The sequence below is a fragment of the Heterocephalus glaber genome, unplaced genomic scaffold (genome assembly GCF_053883595.1).
Source record: "Heterocephalus glaber isolate CG9 unplaced genomic scaffold, H.glaber_assembly_v1.0 deba00001456, whole genome shotgun sequence".
NCBI classification, from domain to species: domain Eukaryota; kingdom Metazoa; phylum Chordata; class Mammalia; order Rodentia; family Bathyergidae; genus Heterocephalus; species Heterocephalus glaber.
In genome coordinates, this window is record NW_028258304.1 from 1,497,704 (window position 1) to 1,520,556 (window position 22,853).

Here is a 22,853-nt window from a genome sequence, read left to right on the forward strand (position 1 = left end):
ACCATGACTGGGAGCAGGGGTAATGGCAGTCACCCAAGTCCCAAGCAGAATACTGGAGGCTCCTGAATGGCTAAGAGGGCTTAGGAAAACAAAGGCAGAAGCAGAAAGCCACCTGCTAGCTCCTCCCAGGCCCCTGGCCTCCCACAGGTTATGTGGGCTGGCTCAGGCTACAGGTTCCTGACCAGGCTCCACCCTGGTACCTGCTACCTAACTCCTGGGCCACAGCTCTCCAACATGAAACTCTTCAAACCAGTCCCTAGACCAGCCCAGTCCCACCTTCCCCAACACGCGCCTCGGGGGTGCACAGGCAAGGCCTCGTGTGTGCCTAGGCCCCCTCCACCTTTCCCTCAGAAAATATTCAGAAGTCACTTGAGAGTAAGATGGGGCCCTGCATTGATAAGCATTGGGTACCAGAATCTTCAGACCACAAACAAGAAGCCCAGGGACTCACAGAGCACTGTGTCTGCCCTCTTGTTGTCCTTGTTCCCAACATGCAGTGGCCCTGACTCCCCTGACCCCACCACCACCACAGGGGTTCACATGCTCTTGTCTCCCAGTGAGTTTCCTTTTCTGGTCTGATGCTGGTTGTCAAGGCTAAGGGAATGTCACTACAGTTTCTTTTTTTACCATGTGTCCCTAACTTTATTAGTGAACTGTTCTTAAGATATCAGATATGATTTTTTTAAAGTATGATACATGCTTAATTTTTTAAATTTATTACAGTAAAATACATATTGCTATTAATTGCCCTCAAAATATTCCCTCTCACTTCAAAAACACTTATCCCATCATTCTTGCCACTTTTTGAAGGAGTTCTGGAAATCCTTTCTGGTGAGTGTCTTCCTTCAGGTGTACTGCCATAGCTACCTCAACATCCTGAAATTATTCAAACTGTTTACCTTTCAAGGTCATTTTGACTTTGGGGAAGAGTCAGAAGTTGCAAAGTGCCAAATCCAGTGATAAGATGGATGAGGACACACCCTAGTGTTTTCACAAGCCTGCCTTTCCACTGGATGGCACTCAGCAGCAGCAGTCACTCCATTTTTTAATCACAACTTGTAAGACACCAAAGAAGACTTCCAAAACTACTTCAGAAAGTGGCAAGAATGATAAGTGTTTTGGAAGCAAGAGGGAGTATTTTGAGGGCAATCAATGGCAATGTGTCTTCTACTGTAATAACTTTTTAAATTTCGATCACACTGCATATGTTCTTGCCTACAAGTGTGCCAAGCACTCCTGTTGACAGAGGAAGCACGTTCTCTTTCAATTTGGAAGCTGTCTGGGTGGCTTTGACCTCTTTCCAACAGCCCAGTGTGCCATGCCTATGGGACTGGGAGGAGAATACTAAGTAGTAGACCTGAGGAGCCCAAAGCCCAGCCTGCAGGACTTCCCAGTCTCTCCCCAGCCCTCCTTCTCCTCTTAGTCTGTCCCACAGGCCCTGTCCTCACTCCTACCCTTCCTCCAGCAGGCTCCTTTGGCCCTTAGAGGCAATATGAGCCACAGCTAAATGGAAGTGCCTGGAATGCTCTGCTCAATGCACCTAGCCCATAAATTGGGCTTTTCAAGCTTCTCTTGTCTTTCTGTCCCTTCTGAGAACAGCCTCAGTTCTGTCTTTCCCATTGCAGCACAAATAGCCCATGTCTCAGACAGGAAATTCCAGCTCAGAGGCTCTTACAACCTTTTTAGTGCTGCACTGTAACTTTGGTGCTGTCACAGGTACTAGAGCCTGGCCTTGGGCCATCTCTACAGGTGAGGACCTTCTCCCTGTCTATGCCCATCTTGGAGTTCACTGAGCAGGGTCCAGCCCTCCTTCCCCATTCATCACCTCCTGGCTCTCATGCACCACTCCTGGAGACATGGATGGTGAAAGACTGTCAATCTTTGCAGACAACCAGAGGTCCCAGCCAGAGGAGAGAAGGCAGCAGCTCCCAGCTGGTGTGAAACCCAGATAGAGTGTGGGCAAAAGAGGGAAAGGAAAGATGCATAGTTGTCAGCATGGCTCAGCACCATGAACCAGGTATGGAAGGCTCAGGGGCTGGATGAGACTTTGAGCTTAGAGAGGAGCATGTGCAGGAAACACCAGTGTACAGGCACAAGGACTGGAGTGGAGAGAGGTCAATGTCTCAGTAGTGAAGTGAGAAACCATGTTGGAGGTGTTGAGATCACATCCGGAAGTGTGATAGAAAAGCACCAAGCAAGTCACTGATTCTAAGAGCCTTTCTCTGCAGCTGACTTGATGCCTATGTTTCCTCCAGGGTGTTCTAGGACCCTCTCTCTTCAAGATCCCCTGGAAGGGAAATTCTGGGAGTCCTTAGAACCTCCTGACTACAGGCAGTATTAGGAGAGTAGAGAACTTGGAGGGAGGATAAGAGGGGACTCAGAAGTGATAGAGACAGACTCTAAGAACACTAGACTGAACCAGAATGTCCTGCCAGTGAGCGCTGTCTCAGATAAGAAGAGATTCTTGTGGGAAGTGACAGTTCCCTGTCAAGGAAATGACCTAGTCATCAGTGGCCTCAGACTGCTTGGGAGCACATTTCAGAACTGAGAGGTCAGCAGACCAGAAGCCCATCTGAGTCCCTTATACCCTAAGAATTTGGAGACACTCCCCTGTGTCAAGTCCCTATTTGAGTACCTATTCACATTCACTGGTGACCCAAGATGCTCCCTTTCCCCAGGTCTTAGTGCCCAGTACGGTTCCATTTGGCATGGTCCAGACTGGCCTCTTAATGACTCATTCAACATGTCACAGGCCCAGCTCCTCTTGCCTCTCCCCACAAACACCCAATCTTTCTGAGAGCTTTCAGGGCCTAGAACTTCCCAGGCCTCACTGAGAGGAAGTATTTCCAGATCAATGATCCCCCCAGGGCATCCTGGGTGGTGGGGCAGACCCAGAGGGAAGGACAGGAATTCTATTGCTCAGGAAGAAAGAGCCTTGCAGGTTATATTTAGCTCACTAAAAATAACAGGAGGCCAGGCATGAGGGCTTGGAATTGATTGCTTGGACTTGAGAAGGGTGGGAGAGGGACAGGAAAGACAATGGCGGAAAAGGAAGAGGGTCTGACAGGCCCTTTTTGACAGGGGAGGGCTATCTGTCTCCCTCCCTTTGCGATCTGAGATCCAAATGACTCAGATATTCCCAATCTAGAGAAGGGGGCTGGGCAGTGAGGAAGGGAAGTCCTCCAGGGAGGAGGGAGATTAGGAAAACCATAGGCAAGGCTGACTGAAAAATTTGTGACAGGAGGTAGCCAGGTGGGCAGGACAAGACCAAGAGACAGGCCACCATGTACGGAGGTAAGGCTGACTTGAGCTCTGCTGTGGGTCACAACTCCCTACTCTTCTGGCCTAGTATCCCTCCTGGTACCCTGAGATCTGGCCAAGGAGGGTCAGGCTTAGCTCCTGGAAGCTAGATTTTGACATATCTCTACGGTCAGAAAGTCAAGGCCAGGTTTGGGGGCACTAGGCAACGTCTCAGACCAGAAACTGGCTGAATGCAGGGGGCAATGGTACTTACACCGGTGGGCTGCTGTTTGGTATCCAGCAAGGGGGCATTGAAGCTGGCTGACAGACTGGAGGTAGCGAGGACCTCCCGGAGTGGGACCTTGGCTTCCCCAAGGAACCTGAAAAGATAGAGAAGTCAAATGTAGAAAACTAGCTTAATGTGCCCTGGTTCTTCTCCCACCAGACCCCTTACCACCACCATTACATAGACAACACTGATCTGCCTAGACCACCAAGCACCTGGGACCTTTCTAGATCTCCACCACCCCAGGCACCACAGCCACCATCCTGGAGAGTCAGGCCCCTGGGAAACACCTGGACATAAAAGCGGGCTGAAAGACACCTACAGTTCCCCAAGGTCAACCTTAGCCTCTTTCTGCTCCACCCCAGAGGCCCGGCTGTGACTCCTCAGATATAAGAGCTGCTTCCCATCAGACTTAGTGTACCAGGATAGCATCCTCAGAAGGCAGGGGTTGCTTCTCCATCATTTCACCTGCATTGCTCCTGAGCCTCAGCAGTTCCTATAACCCACATCCATCCACACTGTCTACAATGGTTTCCCAGGACTCAGCTGCAGTGATTTTGAGTGAAACATAGAACACTGGGGCTGGGGAGGCAGGCCCCACCCCAAGGCCCAGGATAGTCAAGAGCACTCACAGCTGGAGGCACACTTCTCACTGATGGGCTATGGAGAAAGAGTGGGCCACCAGCACAACAACCAGCACAGGACCCTTCAAAGAACTCTGTTAAGTTGTGTTCCCTGAGCTAAAAAAACGTGTGCACCATGTACTCTATGCCTCTGCAGTGGCAGCAGGAAACCCATGGCAGCAAGGGGCCTGCATAACTAGACCTTGTCAGCTGCTGTCTGCCTCTGGCTCAGCTTGCTTCCCTGGGAACCAGGCCCATCCTGCACAGTATTCTCAGGCCATGAAGCCTCATTAATCTGACAAACAGCCACAGACATACACTTATCGCTTGCTTCTCCCCTGCCCCCTACAGATAAACCAAACCTGGTATCTAGGATAAAACTTTTTCTGGTCTCTGTATCAACTGATTTGAATATGGGTTTTTATGACTGTCATGGCTTGTGTTTAGATGTCCCCTCAAAGCCTCATGAGGATGAGGTGGGACTTTATTTTCCAGAGGTGGCTGAATCTGGAATGTGTGATGCTGGGTTTAAGGGTTTGTGATTAGTAAACTACTGCACGTGAGTGATCGGTCTGGCACTGCCCTAATCCCATCCAGTAGTCTGGATGGGATAAAAGGGGCAGAAAGATGCTGTTTACTGTCCCTTATTGCTTTTGCTGTCTTCTGCCACCATGAACCGTGGCCCCTCTGCCATGTGCCACCCTGCCTTGGAGCCAGCCAATTATGGACTGAAACCTCTATGAACTGTAAACCAAATAAACCTTTCCCCCTTTAACTTTGGGTGTTGGGTATTTTGTCTCAGCAACAAAAGAAAAGTAACTAAGACAATGACTCTATGAAGTAAAACTACAATCTTGACCTAATTAGCTGATTTTGAAAACTGGTTACAATGAGATGCCACTTGATATCCATTAGGATGACTATTATAAAGAGAGAATAACAAGTGTTGGCTAAAATGTGAATAAATTGGAACCCTTATGGTGGGAATGGGAAACAGAGTAGCCATTATAGAAAACAGTATGGAAGATCCTTTCAAAAGTTAAAGCCGAGTGTGGTGGTACATGCCTGTAATCCCAGAATTCCATGGGACTGAGGCAAGTTTGAGGCCAGTTTGAGCAAAAATTTTAAAAGGCTAAGGATGTGGCCCAGTGCATTAAGAAATTTTATAGGTAAACGGATATGTCCAAAAGAATTGAAATCAGGGACTCAGATGTTTCCATACCAATGTTTGTAGTATTATTCACAATAGCTAAGGGTAGAAGCACCCCAAGTTGAATGGACAGATGGATAAACATTTTGTAATGTTGCATACAATAGAATATTACTCAGTCTTAAAGGAAATTTTGACACATGCTACAACAGGGTTAACCTGGGAGACCTCATGCTAGGTGAAATAAGCTAAATACAAAAGGATGAATATTGTATGGTTCCACTTAAATAAGGTACCTATAGTAGTCAAATTCATGGACACAGAAAGTAGAATGATGGTTGCTGGGGTCTGAGAGGGCAATGGGGTGTTACTGTTTCATGGGTGCAGACTTTTAGTTTAGAAGATGGACCAGATATGGTGGTACACACCTATAATCCCAGCACTCGGGAGGCTGAGGCAGGAAGACTGCCATAAGTTAGAGGCTGGCCTGGGCTGCATAGTGAGTTCAAGGCCAACCTGAACTACACAGCAAGGCTGTCTCAAAAAAAAAGATGAAAAAATTTTGGAGATGGAAGGAAGTGATGGCTGCTGATAAATGCCACTGAACTGTACATTTAAAGATTAAATGCTAGATTTTGTTATGCATATTTTACCACATACACAAAAATTAAAAACTGCCCTCTTGTATAAGCTTCTCAACAATAAAATCCATCTATTTTCATCTATTTCCATCCCTCGTAGAGCAGGCACACTCTGGGTCCCCTGCAGTTTCCCTTGCTAGGAAGACAATAACATGGCATGTGTTCAAGATCAACTTCTCTCATATTTCTTTAAAAAAAGGGAAGGGGGGCTAAAGAGAGGGTCCTTACTCATATTCATATCAGGGTTCTAAGACTCCTCACAATAGGTCATATTTTCTAGAATGTGCTTTGTACTATATTCCCTGGAATCGTGGAGTGGGCTTTGTATCATAGCTTACTAAGCAGAGCTCCTTGGAGTTTTTATCTTATAGACCAGGATACTGACAAGTGTCCTCAGGACCCAGGCAATGTCAAAAAGACCAGAGAGTAGGGGTGGAGGACCATGAGTCCATGGGACACCAGAAATCCCAGTCACCCTGGCCTTCATGGGTAAACTGGGGCAGCAGATCTGGGTGACTCATTCAAGCAGGTGGATGGAGCAGTCAGCCCCAGGCCTCTCCAGATTTCCTGGACAATCTCACAGCTCTGAGGCTTCTAACTTTGAGGCCTGGGAGGCCAGGGCCGGTAACAAGAGCAGAGGGGACAAACAAAAGGCCTGGTGGACCATACCTACACATAGCGGCTAGCTCCAGTTTGGGAGCTGAAGACAGAGGCCCAGAGCAAAGCCAGTGTCCTCGGCCTCCCTAGCTAGCAGCCCCACCTGCCCAGCCCAATCCCAGGAGAATTCTCGGAAGCAGGGCAGGGGGAACAATGGGAGGAAATGCAGAAGGAAGCACCCGCCCCACCCCTGTCAGCCCAGGCACCTCTGGGCTGCCCCAGAGACCGCGTCAGGATTGAGTGCTTGTTATTTCCTCCCTGAGATCTCATTTTGGGCCACAAAATACATCCTCCAACACCCACCCCTGCCCAGATCCTGTGGCCAGTCCCTTAGTGGTGCCAAGTGGCTGCACCAGCCTCCACTCCCCTAGGAGGAAAGGCTGCAGTCTGCCTGTCTCAAAGCTCAGTCAGGTAGACACAGAGCCTCCCACTAGTGGGTATGGAGCAAGCACTGCTCACAGAGGACAGGCTAGGAGCACCAAGGAAGGGCTCTCTGAGGAGGATGGAACAGTTCAAGGCTTGGTCACAGGGTACTTGAAGACCACTCTTTGTTCACCCATTGATCTCACCAAATATAGAGAATAAAGCCCCAGTGGCCTTACTCAGAGAATCTCAGATCTAGAGGGCCCTGACTCTGACCTATTCGGTCTGGAGATGAAGACTGAGGCACAGGCTTTGAGGACAGGGCCTTCTGCACATCATGGATGCCACATGTTCAGTGGGTACCAACCAGAGGCCCAGCAGGCACCAAACTACATTCAATAGGAGTCCAATGGGGCAAAAAAGGACCTAAAAGCCAGCACTGAGTATATGCAGAGCACTCCTGCTGAAAAGGAACCCGTGGGCCCCGACCCCTCCTCCTGGAGCCTACCGGTAGAAAAATGCTTCTGGCCTTCCCAGCCTCCCCAGACCTGGGCATCTCTCTTGGCTCTGCTGTGTTCTAGAGCCCCTGGAATGTGGGAGCAAGAAAACTGTGGGGGCTGAAAAGGCTGCTGCCATGCCAAAGAAAGTCAGGAATCAGGGTGGAGGAGGGAAAGCAGCTTAGTATCCACAGGGCACACAGTTTTCCCCCATGGAAAAAGAACTACTTCCCAAATTCATTATCCAGTAGTGCTAGTGGTTTTTCAGAACAGGGAGAAAGAATAAGACAGTAGTCTCCAAATCTCAGCATTAAACAGCAGGTGGGAGTGTGGGAATTAAGGTGGCCAGGTAAATTTATTTAAAACACTGGGGATTATTAGATTGTAAGAACAAATACAAGGGAAACCCTAAATGGTCATCATGTATAGCACATTGATACAATAGGTGCTAGACACTATAAAAATAATAGGACAGTTCACTATGAACTTATATGGAAAATCTTCAAGACATATTGTTACGTGAAAAAGCAAACAACAAAAGTAATGATATGCTGTCCACTGCATGAAAAAGAAGAAAGTCAGAATCTATACTGGTGATTAAACAATAAGAACTCTGGAATGATACATAGGAAACTAAGACCAGCAGGAACATAAATTAGTACAGCCACTGTGGACAATAGGACAGAGTTTTCTCAAGAAACTAAAAACAGACCGACTCCATGATCCAAGTATCCCATTTCAAGGTACATAGCTGAAGGAAATAAAATATCAGCCTAGCAAAGGGATATCTGCACACCCATGTTTATTGCTTCACTATTCACAATAGCTGAGATATGAAATCAACCTAGGTGCTCACCCATGGATGAATGGATAATGAAAATGTGGCAATGAAATATTACTCTGCCATAAGAGAATGATATTCCATCATTTGCAGCAAAATGCATGGGACTAGAGGACATTATGTCAGACACAGACAAATTCTGCCTGTCCTCTCTCGTGTGAATGTTTTTTTAAAATGTTGATTGGAAGTTATAATAGTGATTACAAGAGGCTAGGAAAGGTAGGGGAGAAGGAGGACACTGGAAGGTTTGGATACTGGTACCCAAACAGAGTTGGGTAGGAGGAATAAAGTCTTGTATTTCACAGCATGGTGGGGAGGAAGGAACAATAACCTGTCATACATTTTATGAATAATTGGAAGAGAGGAGCTTGAAGGCTTCAAACACAACAAAGCAATTATTAGAAGATGAAAATATTAATTACTCTGATTCTAGCAGAACATATATGCACAATTATTTCATGTTAATCAAAAAAGGTGTTTAATGTTTAAGGAGATGTCAATGTTAGCTATCCTGATTTTGTTGTGACACACTGCAGACATACATCACAAGATACCCCATTAACTGGGCAGATGGTGGACAAAGATGACAGGGAGAGGGCCAGGGATTTAGCTCAGTGGTGCTGAACCTGCCTCGCAAATGCAAGGTCCTGAGTTTGATCCCCAGCACTGAAAAAAAAAATGACAGGGAGACTTTTCACTCTCTTTTTTTTTTTTTTTTTGGTACCTGGGTTCAAACTCGGGTCCTTGAGCTTGCGAGTCAGGCGGCAGAACCACTGAGCTAGATCCCAGGCCCAACTCCCTTTAAAAAATATAGTTTGTTTTCCTAACTCCTTAAAGGCTTTACCAAACAATAATTGAAATGTAAACCATAAAATAAAAATATTAATAATCTTAGTATTTACTCATTTGGCAAATAATTGTTTAGCACAACAAAACGTCTCTGACCTCATGGAACTTCTGTTCTAATTGTTGCTCTCCTACTAAGATAGTTACATACTCGATACAGTGCCTAGCACTTTACAGACAGCAACCATTCCAGCAGACACCAGTCCTATGGATAAGTATTATTAGTAGATCAGTCCACCACATGGTCAAGGAAGTTGTGACTTGAAAAGATGTTTCTCTTGTTTGTTTTCACACAAATAACAAGGTGTGAAAAGCTTTGCTTTGAACCCCAAGCTGAACCTCAGGGGACACCTCAGAGCCCCATGAATGCATTATGAAAGAAATAAAACGGTCCTTGCTTTGCATAATCTATAGGAAGGGAAGCTCAGCTGATTTTTTTCTTTTCTTTTTTTAGACAGAGTCTTACTATGTACCCCAGGCTGGCCTGTAATCCTGAATACTAGGATCACAGGTGTGTACCACCATGCCCAGCTCAGCTGATAAATTTGATCTGGTTCAACTTTTTTAAAAACCGAATTCCAGCCAATATTCATCATGTCTTTTGGTTTTCTGTGTTTCTGATGCTTTGAGCACTGGGGACTTGTTAACTATGAAAGGACTGCCCCTCCCAGGCCTGGCCAATTCCTGAAGAAGATAAAGGACCGACCTGCATGCAGGCCTCACATTTGCACCCAAGCCAAAGCCCCACTCCATCACCTCCTCATGGGGCTCTCATACTCAGGGACAATATTCTCCCGTCTTAAACACTGCCGAGCCAGGTACTGACAGCCCGGAGGCCACTGAAATTATGCCAACTGGCCAATCCTAAACCTGATTTCCTTGTCTCATTTCTCCTTTCTCTGGAGACCCCAAAAAGGCTCCTGCCTAGGGTCCCCCTCGCTCCTTCTGCCTCCTAACTGACCTTGCTACTTCCTCACATGGCCCTCCATGGCACAGCATGTCCCCTTCTCTTGGGAATGGTAGAAACACACTATATTTTCCATGGTAGTCATAGCCTGATCTACTGGCCTCACCATACCTCGGAGGTAGGAGATTAGGGCTGGGACAAATGAGACAACAAATCAGCCAGAATGTGTCAACAGTCATTAAAACCAATGGCTAATGCATTGAGCAAGATGTTTTTTAAAAAGAGAAGACATTTGCAGAACAGTGGACTCAAAATGATGCTAGGCTTCCGGCTCATGAGCACTGCACCTGAGACCAAGCAGAAAGCGATATTCTCAGTTCCACATTTGAATCTGACACTGTTCTCAGGACAGTGCTATTCAGAAGATGCTATTCCCAGTCCTTCATTTACATGTGGGCATGATCAATCAGAAGACATTGTTTCTGACCCTTCCTTTACATCTGGCAAGAGGCCACATGAATTTGTGATAGGACAATTGTCCCAATGCCGTATTTATATGAGGTGGAGGCCAATGCAGGTGCTCTGGATAGCAAAGTCCCCTTTCCCTTTATTCTTGATGCTTCTGTGAGCTTTCCTCACCAGCCTGCCCTCATCCTGTAGAGTGTATTTTGCTTTCTGCCTTCAGTAAATCTCACTGACTTTTTTGTGTAATTTGTCTAATTCTTTGTTCTGGACACTAAGGACATGAAGAGAAGGCCCCATCTGGTAACATCTAGGTAATAATAAAACCTACATCTTAAAATACAAACCTGCTAATTCTTTCTTGGGAAGATGAGGAATAAGTGGACATTTTTTAAAGCTGATAAAAACTTCACTGAAGCCAGGTATGCTGGTGCACCCCTGTAATCCCAGCACTCGGGAAGGCTGAGGCAGGAAGATTGCAAGATCAAGCCCAGCCTAGACAACTTAGCAATTTAGCAAGACCTTGTCTCAAAAAAATTTTTTTTAATCTCATTAAGTGTATTTTTTAAAATAAATTTTATTTTATCCCATTCCCCTCGTTAAGCTCCCTCCCTTCCCTATGTACAGAAGCTTTGTTCCATTTTTTCCTTCTATTTTTCACTTTAGAGGGGTTAAACTCTCACAGGAAGAGGAGTTGAGAGGTCTGGAAATCTATACTACACAGGGTTAGCATTTGGAGTTTTCAGAGGTGGTCTTGAAGGTCAGGCCCTAAGAGAGGAGGACAAATGTAACAGAAGCTTCCATGTAATGTGCAAGTAGTGTGCAGGCCTGGCAGCATGGCAGCTGGCTGAAACTCCAGAGAAGCCAATGGGTCAAAGGGAGGCAACCCTGGGTGAGGCGGCTGAGAACCCCTAATGGAGCCAACGTGCTCCTGAAATGGTCTCTGCACTTGCAGGGGTGGGAGGCCCCCTCCATTACCTAGGGCCTTGTCCATGGCTGAAGAATGAAGGGTGTGGCAGCCAGGCTGGAACAAAAAATCGGGAAAAGTGGGTGCAGCTTAGACTGGGAAAGCCTTCTTCCCCAAGTACTGCAAAGGAAGATAACCCAAGAAGGCTGGCAGGACACAGAGCTCCAGGGACACTCCAGGTGGCCAACCTTACTAAGTCACACACACAAGCCCTGCGTTCTCAAGATGTACCTTTCCATCTATGATGACACCTTTAAAATGCTCTTCCTGAACTACCTTTGAAGAACAAACCCAACATTTATCACTCAATGATTAAGAATAGGAGCTGTCAAGTCATCCTATCAGGATCGGACACCTAAATCTCTCACGTGATAGCTATGTGGCCAGGCACAGGTTACAAGACCTTCTTGAGACTTTCTCATTTGGCAAACATGTAGTCAGCACCTACCACAGGCCAGGCATTGTTGTATGTGCCAGGACCACCTCCCCAGCACATTCAAAGGAATCACGCACACTGCAGAGGGTTCTGGCAAAATTTCAGTCCACAGACCTAATGCTGCACATGTGTGGGACAGCATAGACAGGCCTTGGTAAAGGCTAGTTCCATTCCTCTCCAACCTACTCTCTCTTTTTCTGTCTTTCTCTGCACATTGTCACCTCATCAAATGACTTTGAGGGTCACATTGGATCATGACCTCAATTTGGTCATGTGTAAGTTGTTAGATCTATTTTTGGTCATTCCTGATAGTAGAATAGAAATAAGAACCTTAAAATTTCAGGGAGAAACACTGGCCCATCACAAGGGAAGACTTTCTGATAAGATAATGTACCCCAGAATGGGTGTCTATCTCACTCCAGAACCATCCTTCATAGATGGAGGACATAAGATAGTTGGTGACCCAGAGGTCTTTCAGTGGTAAGCTCAAGGAGAGGGTTGGGTGGCCAGAGTCCACTATGGCCAGTGTAGGGACAAGTGCTATGGTCTGGGGTTATACCAGCCCCGTTGTGATGACAACATGGGAAGGAAACCATGCATCCCAGACTGGGACAAGTGGAAGGAGTTCTGGAGATAGGAAATCAGCTCACAATTGTCATGGTAGAGGCTGGATAGGGCAAGAACCATCCAAAGATGTTCAATCCAGGGAGACATTTTGATGATGAGCAGGATATTTACATGATCTTAAAATACGTCTTAGACTTCAAAGGGAAGAACAAACAGTAAATGTACAGTGAAAATAACCACACACCACATCTTGACCACATGTGTGAAATTAACATCCCCAAGGAGCAACATCAGATGCCTCCAGATTTTGAGATGGACACATCTTTCAGGCAGTGTTCTGGCCAAGAAGTAATCGCTAAACATAGCCACAAATCTAATCATGAGAAAATATCAGACAAGCTCCAAATGAGGAACATTCTATTTTTAAGAGTAGGGATATTATATTATTCCAACATATAAACTGTCATTAAAAACAAAGTTGGTGGGGAAATTTCAGATTAAAAAAGGCAATGGATGCGCAAGCACAAGGACCTGAGTTCGATCCCTGGTACCAAAAAAAAAAAAAAAATGGGGATCAGTTGACAGGTGACTTAGTCATTTTTCTCATCACTGAGACAAAATACCTGACACCCTTAACTTAAAGGAAGGGAGGTTTACTTTTGGCTCATGCGTTGTAGAGGTTTCAGTCCAAAGTAAGCTGACTTCGGGGCAGAAGCGGAATGGGGGAAGGGCCTCCTGCAGAGGAAAGCTGATTACCTCACAGGAATCAATAAGCAGAAAAAGGAGGAACTGAGGAGGGAAATACACCTTACCAAGCCATACCCACAGGACCTTCCTCTAGTTTCTCGAAATACATATGGCTAAAGGATGCCACCAATACCCGTGGCACAGCCTCAACATTGGACTAAATTAGTCTGCTGCCCTTAATCTCAGATTAAATTAGTCTGCTGCCCTTAATCTCAGTCTCCCACAAGGTCTCAGGACATGAGTAAAACAGACAAATTTTCTGCCAGAGCATAACACACATGATGGAGTCCAACTGCCAATGGAGTCCTTGTTCCAAACAAACCTCCTGAGCCTATCTTTACCATCTGCATTACTATTCTGATCTTCTGAGCTCCAACCAAAATCTACCATTACACTTGGCTTACTGCATTCTAGGGCTTCTCCAGCCCATATCTTCAAACCTTCCCAACTTCTTCCCCTGAAACAATTCCAAAGGCTTCTGAAACACATGACCAGGTAGAGTCACAGCAACGACTCCACTTCTTTGGTACCAAAATCCATCTTAGTCTCATTGCTCAGACAAATACCTGACACCCACAACTTTAAGGAATAAAGGTTTATTTGGGCTCACAACTAGAGTTTGTGGTCAGCTGGCACCAAAACAGAAGTAGCATGGTGAAAGGGCCTGCTACAGAGGAATGCTGCTGAAGTCATGGCAGTCCAGCAGAGAAAGAAAAGAGAAACCAGGGAGGGAGGGATGCCCTCCAGGTCATATCCCCAGTGACCCACTTCTTCCAGCCTTCAAAAATCACATTTTATAGCACCTCCATGATTCAATCACCTTTCAAAAGCTCTGCCTATGAGCACATGAGGCTTTGGGGGACATCAAGATATAAACCATAACAACAGGATTGGAATATATAGAGTTGGCTAGATAAATCAAGTTAACCCATGTTAAATTTGTTCAAGTTAATAACTATACTATGGTTATGCAAAAGAATAACCCTATTCTAAAGAAGTATGCACTGAAGCCTGGCCAAAGTGGCACCTACCTATAATCCCAGCACTTGGGAAGATGAGGCAGAAGTAATTGTCAGTTCAAGACCAACCTGGGCAACTTAGGAAGACCTTGTCTCAAAATTTAAAAAAACTCTTTTAAGAAGGGACAGTGATGTGGCTCAGTGGTAGAGTGCTTTCCTAGCATGTACAATGTCCTAGGTTCAATCCCAGGAGGTGGGGGTTGGGGAGGTAGATGGTGAACAACTGAAATATTTAGGTGTAAATTATGAATATAATTTACTCTCAAATGGGAGAATGAGAAAGGGGGAAGAAGAAAGAAGGGAGAGAGGAGAAACTATAAATAAGTAAAGGGAAATGTTTATGATAAGGATATCTGAGCAAAGCTGTATGGATTTTCTATTTTTGCAACTTTCTTTAAGTTTGAAATCATTTTTTTATGTACCAGAGGTGTCACCATATGTCAGTTTCTCATTCTTTGAAATGAAGAAAAGTACATGTCAGTGTAAACCACATATTACAGCTCAACTCACTGATTCAGCTGCCTTTTCCCCTTATCAGTCAAGCAAGACAGGAAAGTCAAAAGAGCCAAGGCCAAGACATACACACACACTCTGGGGGGCCTTCTGTGCTTCGGGAGGAAATACTGTAAGCTGCGCCCCTGGGGCCCTCAGCTGTATGTCCCTGGCAGTAAGGGGTAGGAAATGAGGGACAGCAGGACATTCCATATGCCCTGAGCTTGCCTGGCCTCTGGCAGCCTTCCCTCCAGTACCTGATTCCCCAGGGGCTGCCCTGGGGTAACTCTAAATAGTTTTCCACTTCAGTCCAGAGAAAGACAAAAGAAAAACTATTCTGAAATCTACAGACATACTGGATTGAATCCAGGGCATAATACAGTTACAAAAATCCTTGAAAATAAGGATATGGCTAATGCTTTCGAGCCTACTGAGAACAATTGGATAGTGAACTGTAAATATTCCCACCACAAACAGCCTCCCACAAATTCCAGAAAAGGGAGCAGTAAATCAGCTTTGTAAAACCAGAGGCTGAATTCATGACTCAGGCCTCCTCATCCCAATTTAGCAACAGCAAACTACAGCTCTGCCTTTTGGAATATCTGTGCACACGCACATCTGGGTGAGTGTCCATTCTCATGTGAAGAAATACTGTCACAAAACAACTGACAAGCAGAGAAAAATACTCTCCTCATGGACCAAGGGTTAATATTTCTAATAAAAATCCTAAATATACAGACAAAGTGGTGCACACCTGTAATCTCAGGTGCTCAGGAGGCTGAAGCAGGAGGATCATAAGTTCAAGGCCAGCCTGGGCAACTTTGCGAGACCTTGTCTCAAAATAAAAAATAAAAAGGACTGGGGATGTGGCTCAGTGATAGATGCCCATGAGTTAAATCCTACAGCAAAAGAAGAAAGAAAAATTCTAAATAAATTAAGTCTATGAATTAATAAGAAAAAGACAAATCACTCAAAATACAAGGATAGGCAGTTCACAAAACAGGAAATATATAAGGGCAACAAGTATATGAAAAGATGGTTAACTTTAGAAGTAAATCAAGGAAACACAAATTATAAAATACCTTTTATTCTGCCCATCACATTAGCAAAAATAAAATGTTGGCAGAAGCTTCTTTACACTGTTGGTAGACATTAATTTAGACATTTTTGAGAAGTAATTTGACAGAATCCACAAAAAATTATGTATATTTATATTATTCAACCTAAGGACTTACCTAAAGAAAAAAATAGTAGAACATAAAAACTCTTTTGAGAGCAAGAAATTGGAGGGAAACTGATGACCAGTCAATAGGGATAAATTATTGTGCATCCAAATTGGAATGTCACACAACCACTGAAAACCGAGGTTGATGAGCTGTCAAGTGACATGCTGACCTGGGAAAGAGACACTGATGAAGTGACAGAGTCCAATGTGGATAGCATAATTCTATCTTCATACAAGCAAATGGACAAACAGGTATTATCTTCTTGCACATGCTTAGGAAAAGTTGAGAAAGGTGTGCACCAGGTTGTTAACAATAGACAACTTCTGGAGGAAAGGGAAAAAATGGGTGGGTAGAGGATGGGAGCATTTGCAGTTTTCCCTTTATAACTTTTTAAGAATGAAGTTTACTTATTTTTTTTAACTTTTGTAGGGTTTTTAAGTTTTATAACATGTGTGCAACATGTCGGGTCACACTCAGGTGTTGCCACATGTTCACATGAGACATGCAGATAATGTTCACATTTGTGTGGTTTATGTATGTGCATCTCTATGGACCCTGCTGCTACCAATAGTCCCCATAACCTGGACACTTTTAATACTCCAAGCCCTGAGTAGGCATTTGAGACATGCACATTACCTTATTTAAACTTCACAACAACCTTGCAACATGCGCAGTTATTGCTGCTGTCCTGATGAGAAAACAGATGCGGTCAGGGATCCAGGTTACAGACTGTGCCAGGGACTCACTGCTAACAATAGGGTCGCTGAACAAGTCCCTGATCCTCATTCTCATGACACCAGCCAGGCCCTGGACAGCCTGGGGCATCTAGTCTACCTGGTTCTCTGAGGACAGAACCTGTCAATCACATCAGCATACTCCAGATATGAGTGACAAGCACCAACTAGCTAAGACCCTCCCCAAGGCACCTCTGTCGTCTCCTGTGCAATCTTAGGCCACTGAGACACATGTTCAGCTCCTTCCTAGAAATCCCCACATTGCTTCAACACATTAAGCTCATTGTAATAGGAGGCACTAAGTCACCCTCACCTCCCAACTGGGGATGCTAAGGTCTAATCCCAGAGAGAGTTGTCTCTGGCATCTTGGGGTGCCCTTCACAGCCTATTGTGGTGCCCAGTGCTAGCCCTGAGCACTTCTGTTTTGTGTCTAAGCAGAACCTGGGCTGTAAAGCAGTATGCCCCAAGTTCTCAAAAGCAGAACATTAATCCATGGCTGCCAGCTATGAATTAGTATGACTTAGTCCTTTTACAAACTGTAGCTGGCTGAGAGCAGCCTTTGAGGAGAGAGGACTGGATCATCAGGATGTGAAGCAACTGAGCAGCAGAAGGGCAGAAAGAGGGTCAAGTAAAAGAGATATGCCAAGCAGAACCAACATACACAGAGCACCCCATTTTTTTTGCAGGTGCCTTAACTGTGCTCTTGCACTCGAGTTAAAACTCTGTAAGAATAGAAGAGACAGAGGCTCAAGGATCTTAGATGACCTTCCAAGGGCCACACAGATGTTAGAACTAGATCCTACCTCTTCTTAAAGTCCTTTCACCCCACAAGACCAAGCCATCCAGCCCAATGCAGGTGTGGGAGGAGGAACAGCTGAAAGAGGAAGGAGCTGAAGGAGCATCTGTGTTTGGTGAGGTTCCTGAGCTGCCTCCTGGGCCCCAGCCCGATGCAGGAGCCATGACTGACAGGCCATGAGGAAGGGGAAGGAAGGAGTGTCTCTGTGCAGGTAAAAAGGACCCCCAGTGACCCATTTTACAGACCTACCAGGTCACTAAAAAACAGTGAGTGAAAATGCTGATCATATTTTTGAATGGAAAATGGTGCTGGAATACCTCAAGGAAAGCTTCTTTCAAGGCAATCACGTGCCTCTGACTCTTGGTGAGAGATCAGGATGCCTTCTTTGCTGCAAAGGGGTCAGTCACATTGGTGGGTGGATAGAATTACCAGATAAAATACAAGGTACTTAGTTAGGTAATTAAAAATATAAGTGTGGGAGGTCCCAAGTCGCGTGGAGCACACCGAGCCAGCCCACTGCAGACAGGCAACCACCTGGTTCCACACTACAAAGACACAGAGGACACCAGACCACCAGACCATGGTACTAGGTCCCGCTGATCCTGGGCCAGAGGTAGGGGCTTCTGAGCCACCGTCCCACTGCTCCTGGTCCAGAGGAGGGGGCTTCCAGGCCACCATCCCTCCCGCTGCTCCCAGCCCAGAGGTAGGGGCTTCTGAGCCTCCATCCCACTGCTCCTGGACCAGAGGAAGGGGCTTCCCGGCCACCATCCCTCCCACTGCTCCCAGCCTACAGGAAAGGGCTTTTGAGCCACCATCCCTACCGCTGCTCCCAGCCCCTGTCCCACCTCACTCAGCTCAGAGGAGGTGCCAACAGTCCCCCCTCCCAGTCAAAATGAGAAAACACATAAATAAGTCTCAAAACCAGACTTCCAAATCACCTACAGCAACCACAAAGGGAAATGAGATGGAACACTCTGATACTAAACCACCTGGACCCACTGAACTGGCAACAAAAGGGAATCTGGAAAAAATGAAATCAGAAATAATTTCTCAGATAACAGGAGAAATTGTGCCCCTAGTGCAAGACATGATTAATAAATCTAAAGAGGAGCTCAGAAATATGATGGAATCCCAACAAATGGAATCCATAAAACAGATCCAAAGAGATTTCCAGGAGATGAAAAACTCCATTGAAAGTCTACCGAGCAGAATGAGCCAATGTGAGGACAGAATTTCAGATATAGAAGATAAGATTGCAATTAGTGACCAGGAAAAGAAAAATTGCTTCAAAATTATAAGGGAACATGAGAAATCGATCCAGGAGTTGCCAGATGATGCAAAGAAGAATAACATAAGACTGATTGGGCTCAATGAAGAAACAGAAGAGAGTGCAGATGACATAAAAAAATCTCTTCACAGAAATAAAGGCAGAAAACTTCCCAAGCAGGGGAAAAGAGCTGGACATACAGATAAGTGAGGCATATAAGACTCCAAACAGCCTTGATCAAAAAATAATCTACACATAGGCATATAATTGTTAAGATTCCAGAAACACAACAGAAGAACAAAGTTCTCCAAGCAGTCAGAGAAAAGAAACAAATCACATACAAAGGAAAGCCCATCAGAATCACAGCAGACTTCTCAACACAAACCATCAAGGCAAGAAGAGCTTGGAGTGACATATTCCAAGCCCTAAAAGAAAACAGCCTCCAACCCAGATTGATGTACCTGCAAAACTATCTTTCAAAATGGATGGAGAAATAAGATACTTTCATGACAAAGAGCACCTTAGGAACTTCGTGAATACCAAACCAGCACTCCAAAGAATTTTACACAATAGCCTAGGAACAGACATTGAGGATCACAACCCCAGGAAGCAAAGCAGAATGAACCCATCTGGCATGACAAGAAATTAAATGTAAAGGGAGAGAACCCAACAAAAAGAAAAAGTCATGGCAATGACAAGTCAATACGTTTCAGTTATAACCATCAATGTTAATGGTCTCACTTCACCAATCAAAAGAAATAGACTGGCAGAATGGGTCAAGAAGCAAAATCCAACAATATGCTGCATACAAGAAACACACTTAATTCAAAAGGACTGAATGTTAAAGGGTGGAAAGCAGTACTCCATGAGACAGGAACCCGAAAAAAAGCAGGAGTAGCTATCCTCTTGGCAGATCAAGTAGATTTCAAACCAACACTGATTAAGAGAGACGAAGAAGGACACTACATCCTTGTAAAGGGAAGAATCCAAGAGGAAGAGATGACAATCATAAATATCTATGCACCAAACACTAATGCACCCAACTATATAAAACAAATACTAACGGACATGAAAAGTCATATATGCACTAATACAATTGTAGTGGGGGACCTCAACATCCCACTGCCACAGATAGATCAACTAGAAAAAAAATAAGTAATGAAATACTAGAACTCAATCGAACTCTTGAACAAATGAACTTCATAGATGTTTACAGAGTGTTCCACCCCACAAAATCAGAATGTACATTCTTCTCAGCTGCACATGGGTTATTCTCAAAAATAGACCACATACGCACTCATAGAACATGTTTAAGTAAGTGCAAAGGAAATGAAGTTATCCCTTGTATATTATCAGACCATAGTGTGATGAAATTGGAGATTCATAGCAAAAGAAACTCAAAAAATTTTATAAACACATGGAAATTGAACAACACACTTCTGAATAACCAATGGGTCACAGAGGAAATTAAAGAAGAAATCAGACAGTTCCTTCAATTAAATGACAATGACAATACAACATATCGGAATCTATGGGACACAATGAAAGCAGTCTTACGAGGGAAATTCATAGCAGTGAATACACATATTAGGAAAACAGAACAAGCCCAATTAAACAACCTGATGCTGAACCTCGAGCTTCTAGAAAAAGAAGAACAGGACAACCCCAGAGCTCATACAAGGGAGGAAATTGTAAAGATCAGAGGAGAAATCAATGCAATGGAGACTAAGAGAATGATACAAAAAATCAATGAAGCCAAGAGTTGGTTCTTCGAAAGAATCAACAAAATTGACAAACTCCTAGAGAACCTTGTCAGAAAGAGGAAAGAAAAGGCCCAAATCCATGCAATTAGGAATGAAAAGGGTGAAATGACAACAGACCCAGCAGAAATTCAGAGGATCTTCAATACCTACTTCAAGAACCTATACGCCAATAAGATGGACAACACAGAAGAAATGGACAGATTCCTAGATACATATGAATTACCAAAGTTGAACAAAGAAGACCTAAAAATTCTGAACAACCCAATATCAACCAATGACATTGAAAATGTAATTAAAAACTTATCAACTAAGAAAAGCCGGGGCCCTGATGGCTTCACTGATGAATTCTACAAGACATTTAGAGAGGAACTGCTGCCACTACTGTTTAAACTCTTCAATGAAATTGAAAGGGAAGCAATACTCCCAAATTCATTCCTGGAGGCAAGCATCACCTTGATCCCCAAAGCAGAGAAAGACCCAACCAAAAAGGAGAACCATAGGCCAATCTCACTAATGAACATAGGTGCAAAAATCCTTAATAAGATCCTGGCAAACAGAATGCAGAAGATCATCAAGAAGATCATACACCCTGATCAAGTGGGATTCATCCCAGGGATGCAGGGATGGTTCAATATATGCAAATCTATCAATGTAATACACTATATCAATAGAGCCAAGGACAAAAACCATATGATTATCTCCATAGATGCAGAAAAAGCATTTGACAAAATCCAACATGCATGTATGATTAAAACCCTACAAAAAATTGGAATAGATGGTCTCTACCTCAAACTGATAGAAGCCATCTATGAAAAACCAACAGCCAATATCATACTAAATGGTCAAAAACTGAAATCCTTCACACTAAAATCAGGAACAAGACAAGGATGTCCACTATCACCACTCTTGTTCAGTATAGTTCTGGAAACATTAGCCATGGCAATTAGACAAGAGAAAGAAATAAAAGGAATAAAGATAGGAAATGAAGAAGTCAAATTGTCATTATTTGCAGATGACATGATACTCTATATAGAAGACCCCAAGAACTCCACCAAAAGTCTTCTAGACTTAATAACCAAATTCAGTCAAGTAGCTGGTTACAAGGTCAACACACAAAAATCAATAGCTTTCCTCTACACCAATGACAGACTCACTGAGAGAGGAATAGGGCAAATAATTCCTTTCACAATAACATCCAAAAAACTAAAATACCCAGGAATCAACCTAACGAAAGAAATCAAAGACCTCTTCTCTGAAAACTATGACACTCTGAAAAGAGAGATTGAAGATGATATCAGAAAATGGACAGACATCCCCTGCTCCTGGGTAGGCAGGATTAATATAGTGAAAATGGCCATACTTCCAAAACTGCTATATAGATTTAATGCAATTCCAATTGAGATCCCAGCAGCATACTTCATGGACCTTGAGAAAACAATCCAAAAATCCATTTGGAACAAGAAGAGACCCAGAATAGCAAAAGCAATTCTAGGTAACAGAGACATGGCAGGGGGTATCACAATCCCCAACCTACAACTATATTACAAAGCTACTGTGATAAAAACAGCATGGTACTGGCAAAGAAACAGACCTGAGGACCAGTGGAACAGATTAGAAGATGCAGAAACAATGCCAGACACACTCAGCCATCTCATCTTTGATAAAGGAGCCAAACACCCTCACTGGAGGAAAGATAGCCTCTTTAATAAATGGTGCTGGAAAAATTGGGTTTCAACTTGCCAAAGATTAAAACTAGACCTATATCTCTCACCATGCACTAAACTAACATCAAAATGGATTAAAGAACTTAATATTAAAATAGAAACTCTGAACCAGTTGGAACAGAGGTTAGGTAGAACCCTTGAAGACATCAGTGTAGGAAAAGATTTTATGAACAAAACCTCAGTTGCCCGTGAACTAGCACAAACAATCAACAAGTGGGATCTCTTCTTATTAAGAGGCTTCTGCACAGCAAAAGAAACCACCAGCAGTGTGAAGAGACAACCCACAATGTGGGAAAAAATCTTCACCTGCTCTTCCTCAGACAAAGGTCTACTATCTCGAAACTATAAACAACTTAAAAAGATCAGACCTCCCAAATTTAAAGACCCAATCCGAAAATGGGCATCTGAAATGAACAGACATTTCTCAGACAAAGAAGTAGAAATACCAAATAAATACATGAAAAAATGTTCAACATCTCTGGTCATTCGAGAGATGCAAATGAAAAGAACCCTGAGATTCCACCTCACTCCAGAAAGAATGGCTGCTATCATGAAATCCACCAATAACAAATGCTGGCGGGGCTGTGGGGAAAGAGGAACCC

The 22,853-nt window shown here is 44.2% G+C and overlaps 1 protein-coding gene across 23 annotated transcripts in view; it reads right to left on the reverse strand.

Moving 5' to 3' along the window:
- Positions 1-22,853, reverse strand: part of Dysf (dysferlin) — a 228,036-nt gene that overhangs the window by 170,024 nt on the left and 35,159 nt on the right. For all 23 annotated transcript variants that reach the window (XM_004849888.3, XM_004849885.4, XM_087215922.1 and 20 more), the window contains exon 4: positions 3,515-3,620. In XM_004849888.3, coding sequence (XP_004849945.1) covers positions 3,515-3,620 — 106 coding nt within the window. The remainder of the gene's footprint in view (positions 1-3,514; positions 3,621-22,853) is intronic.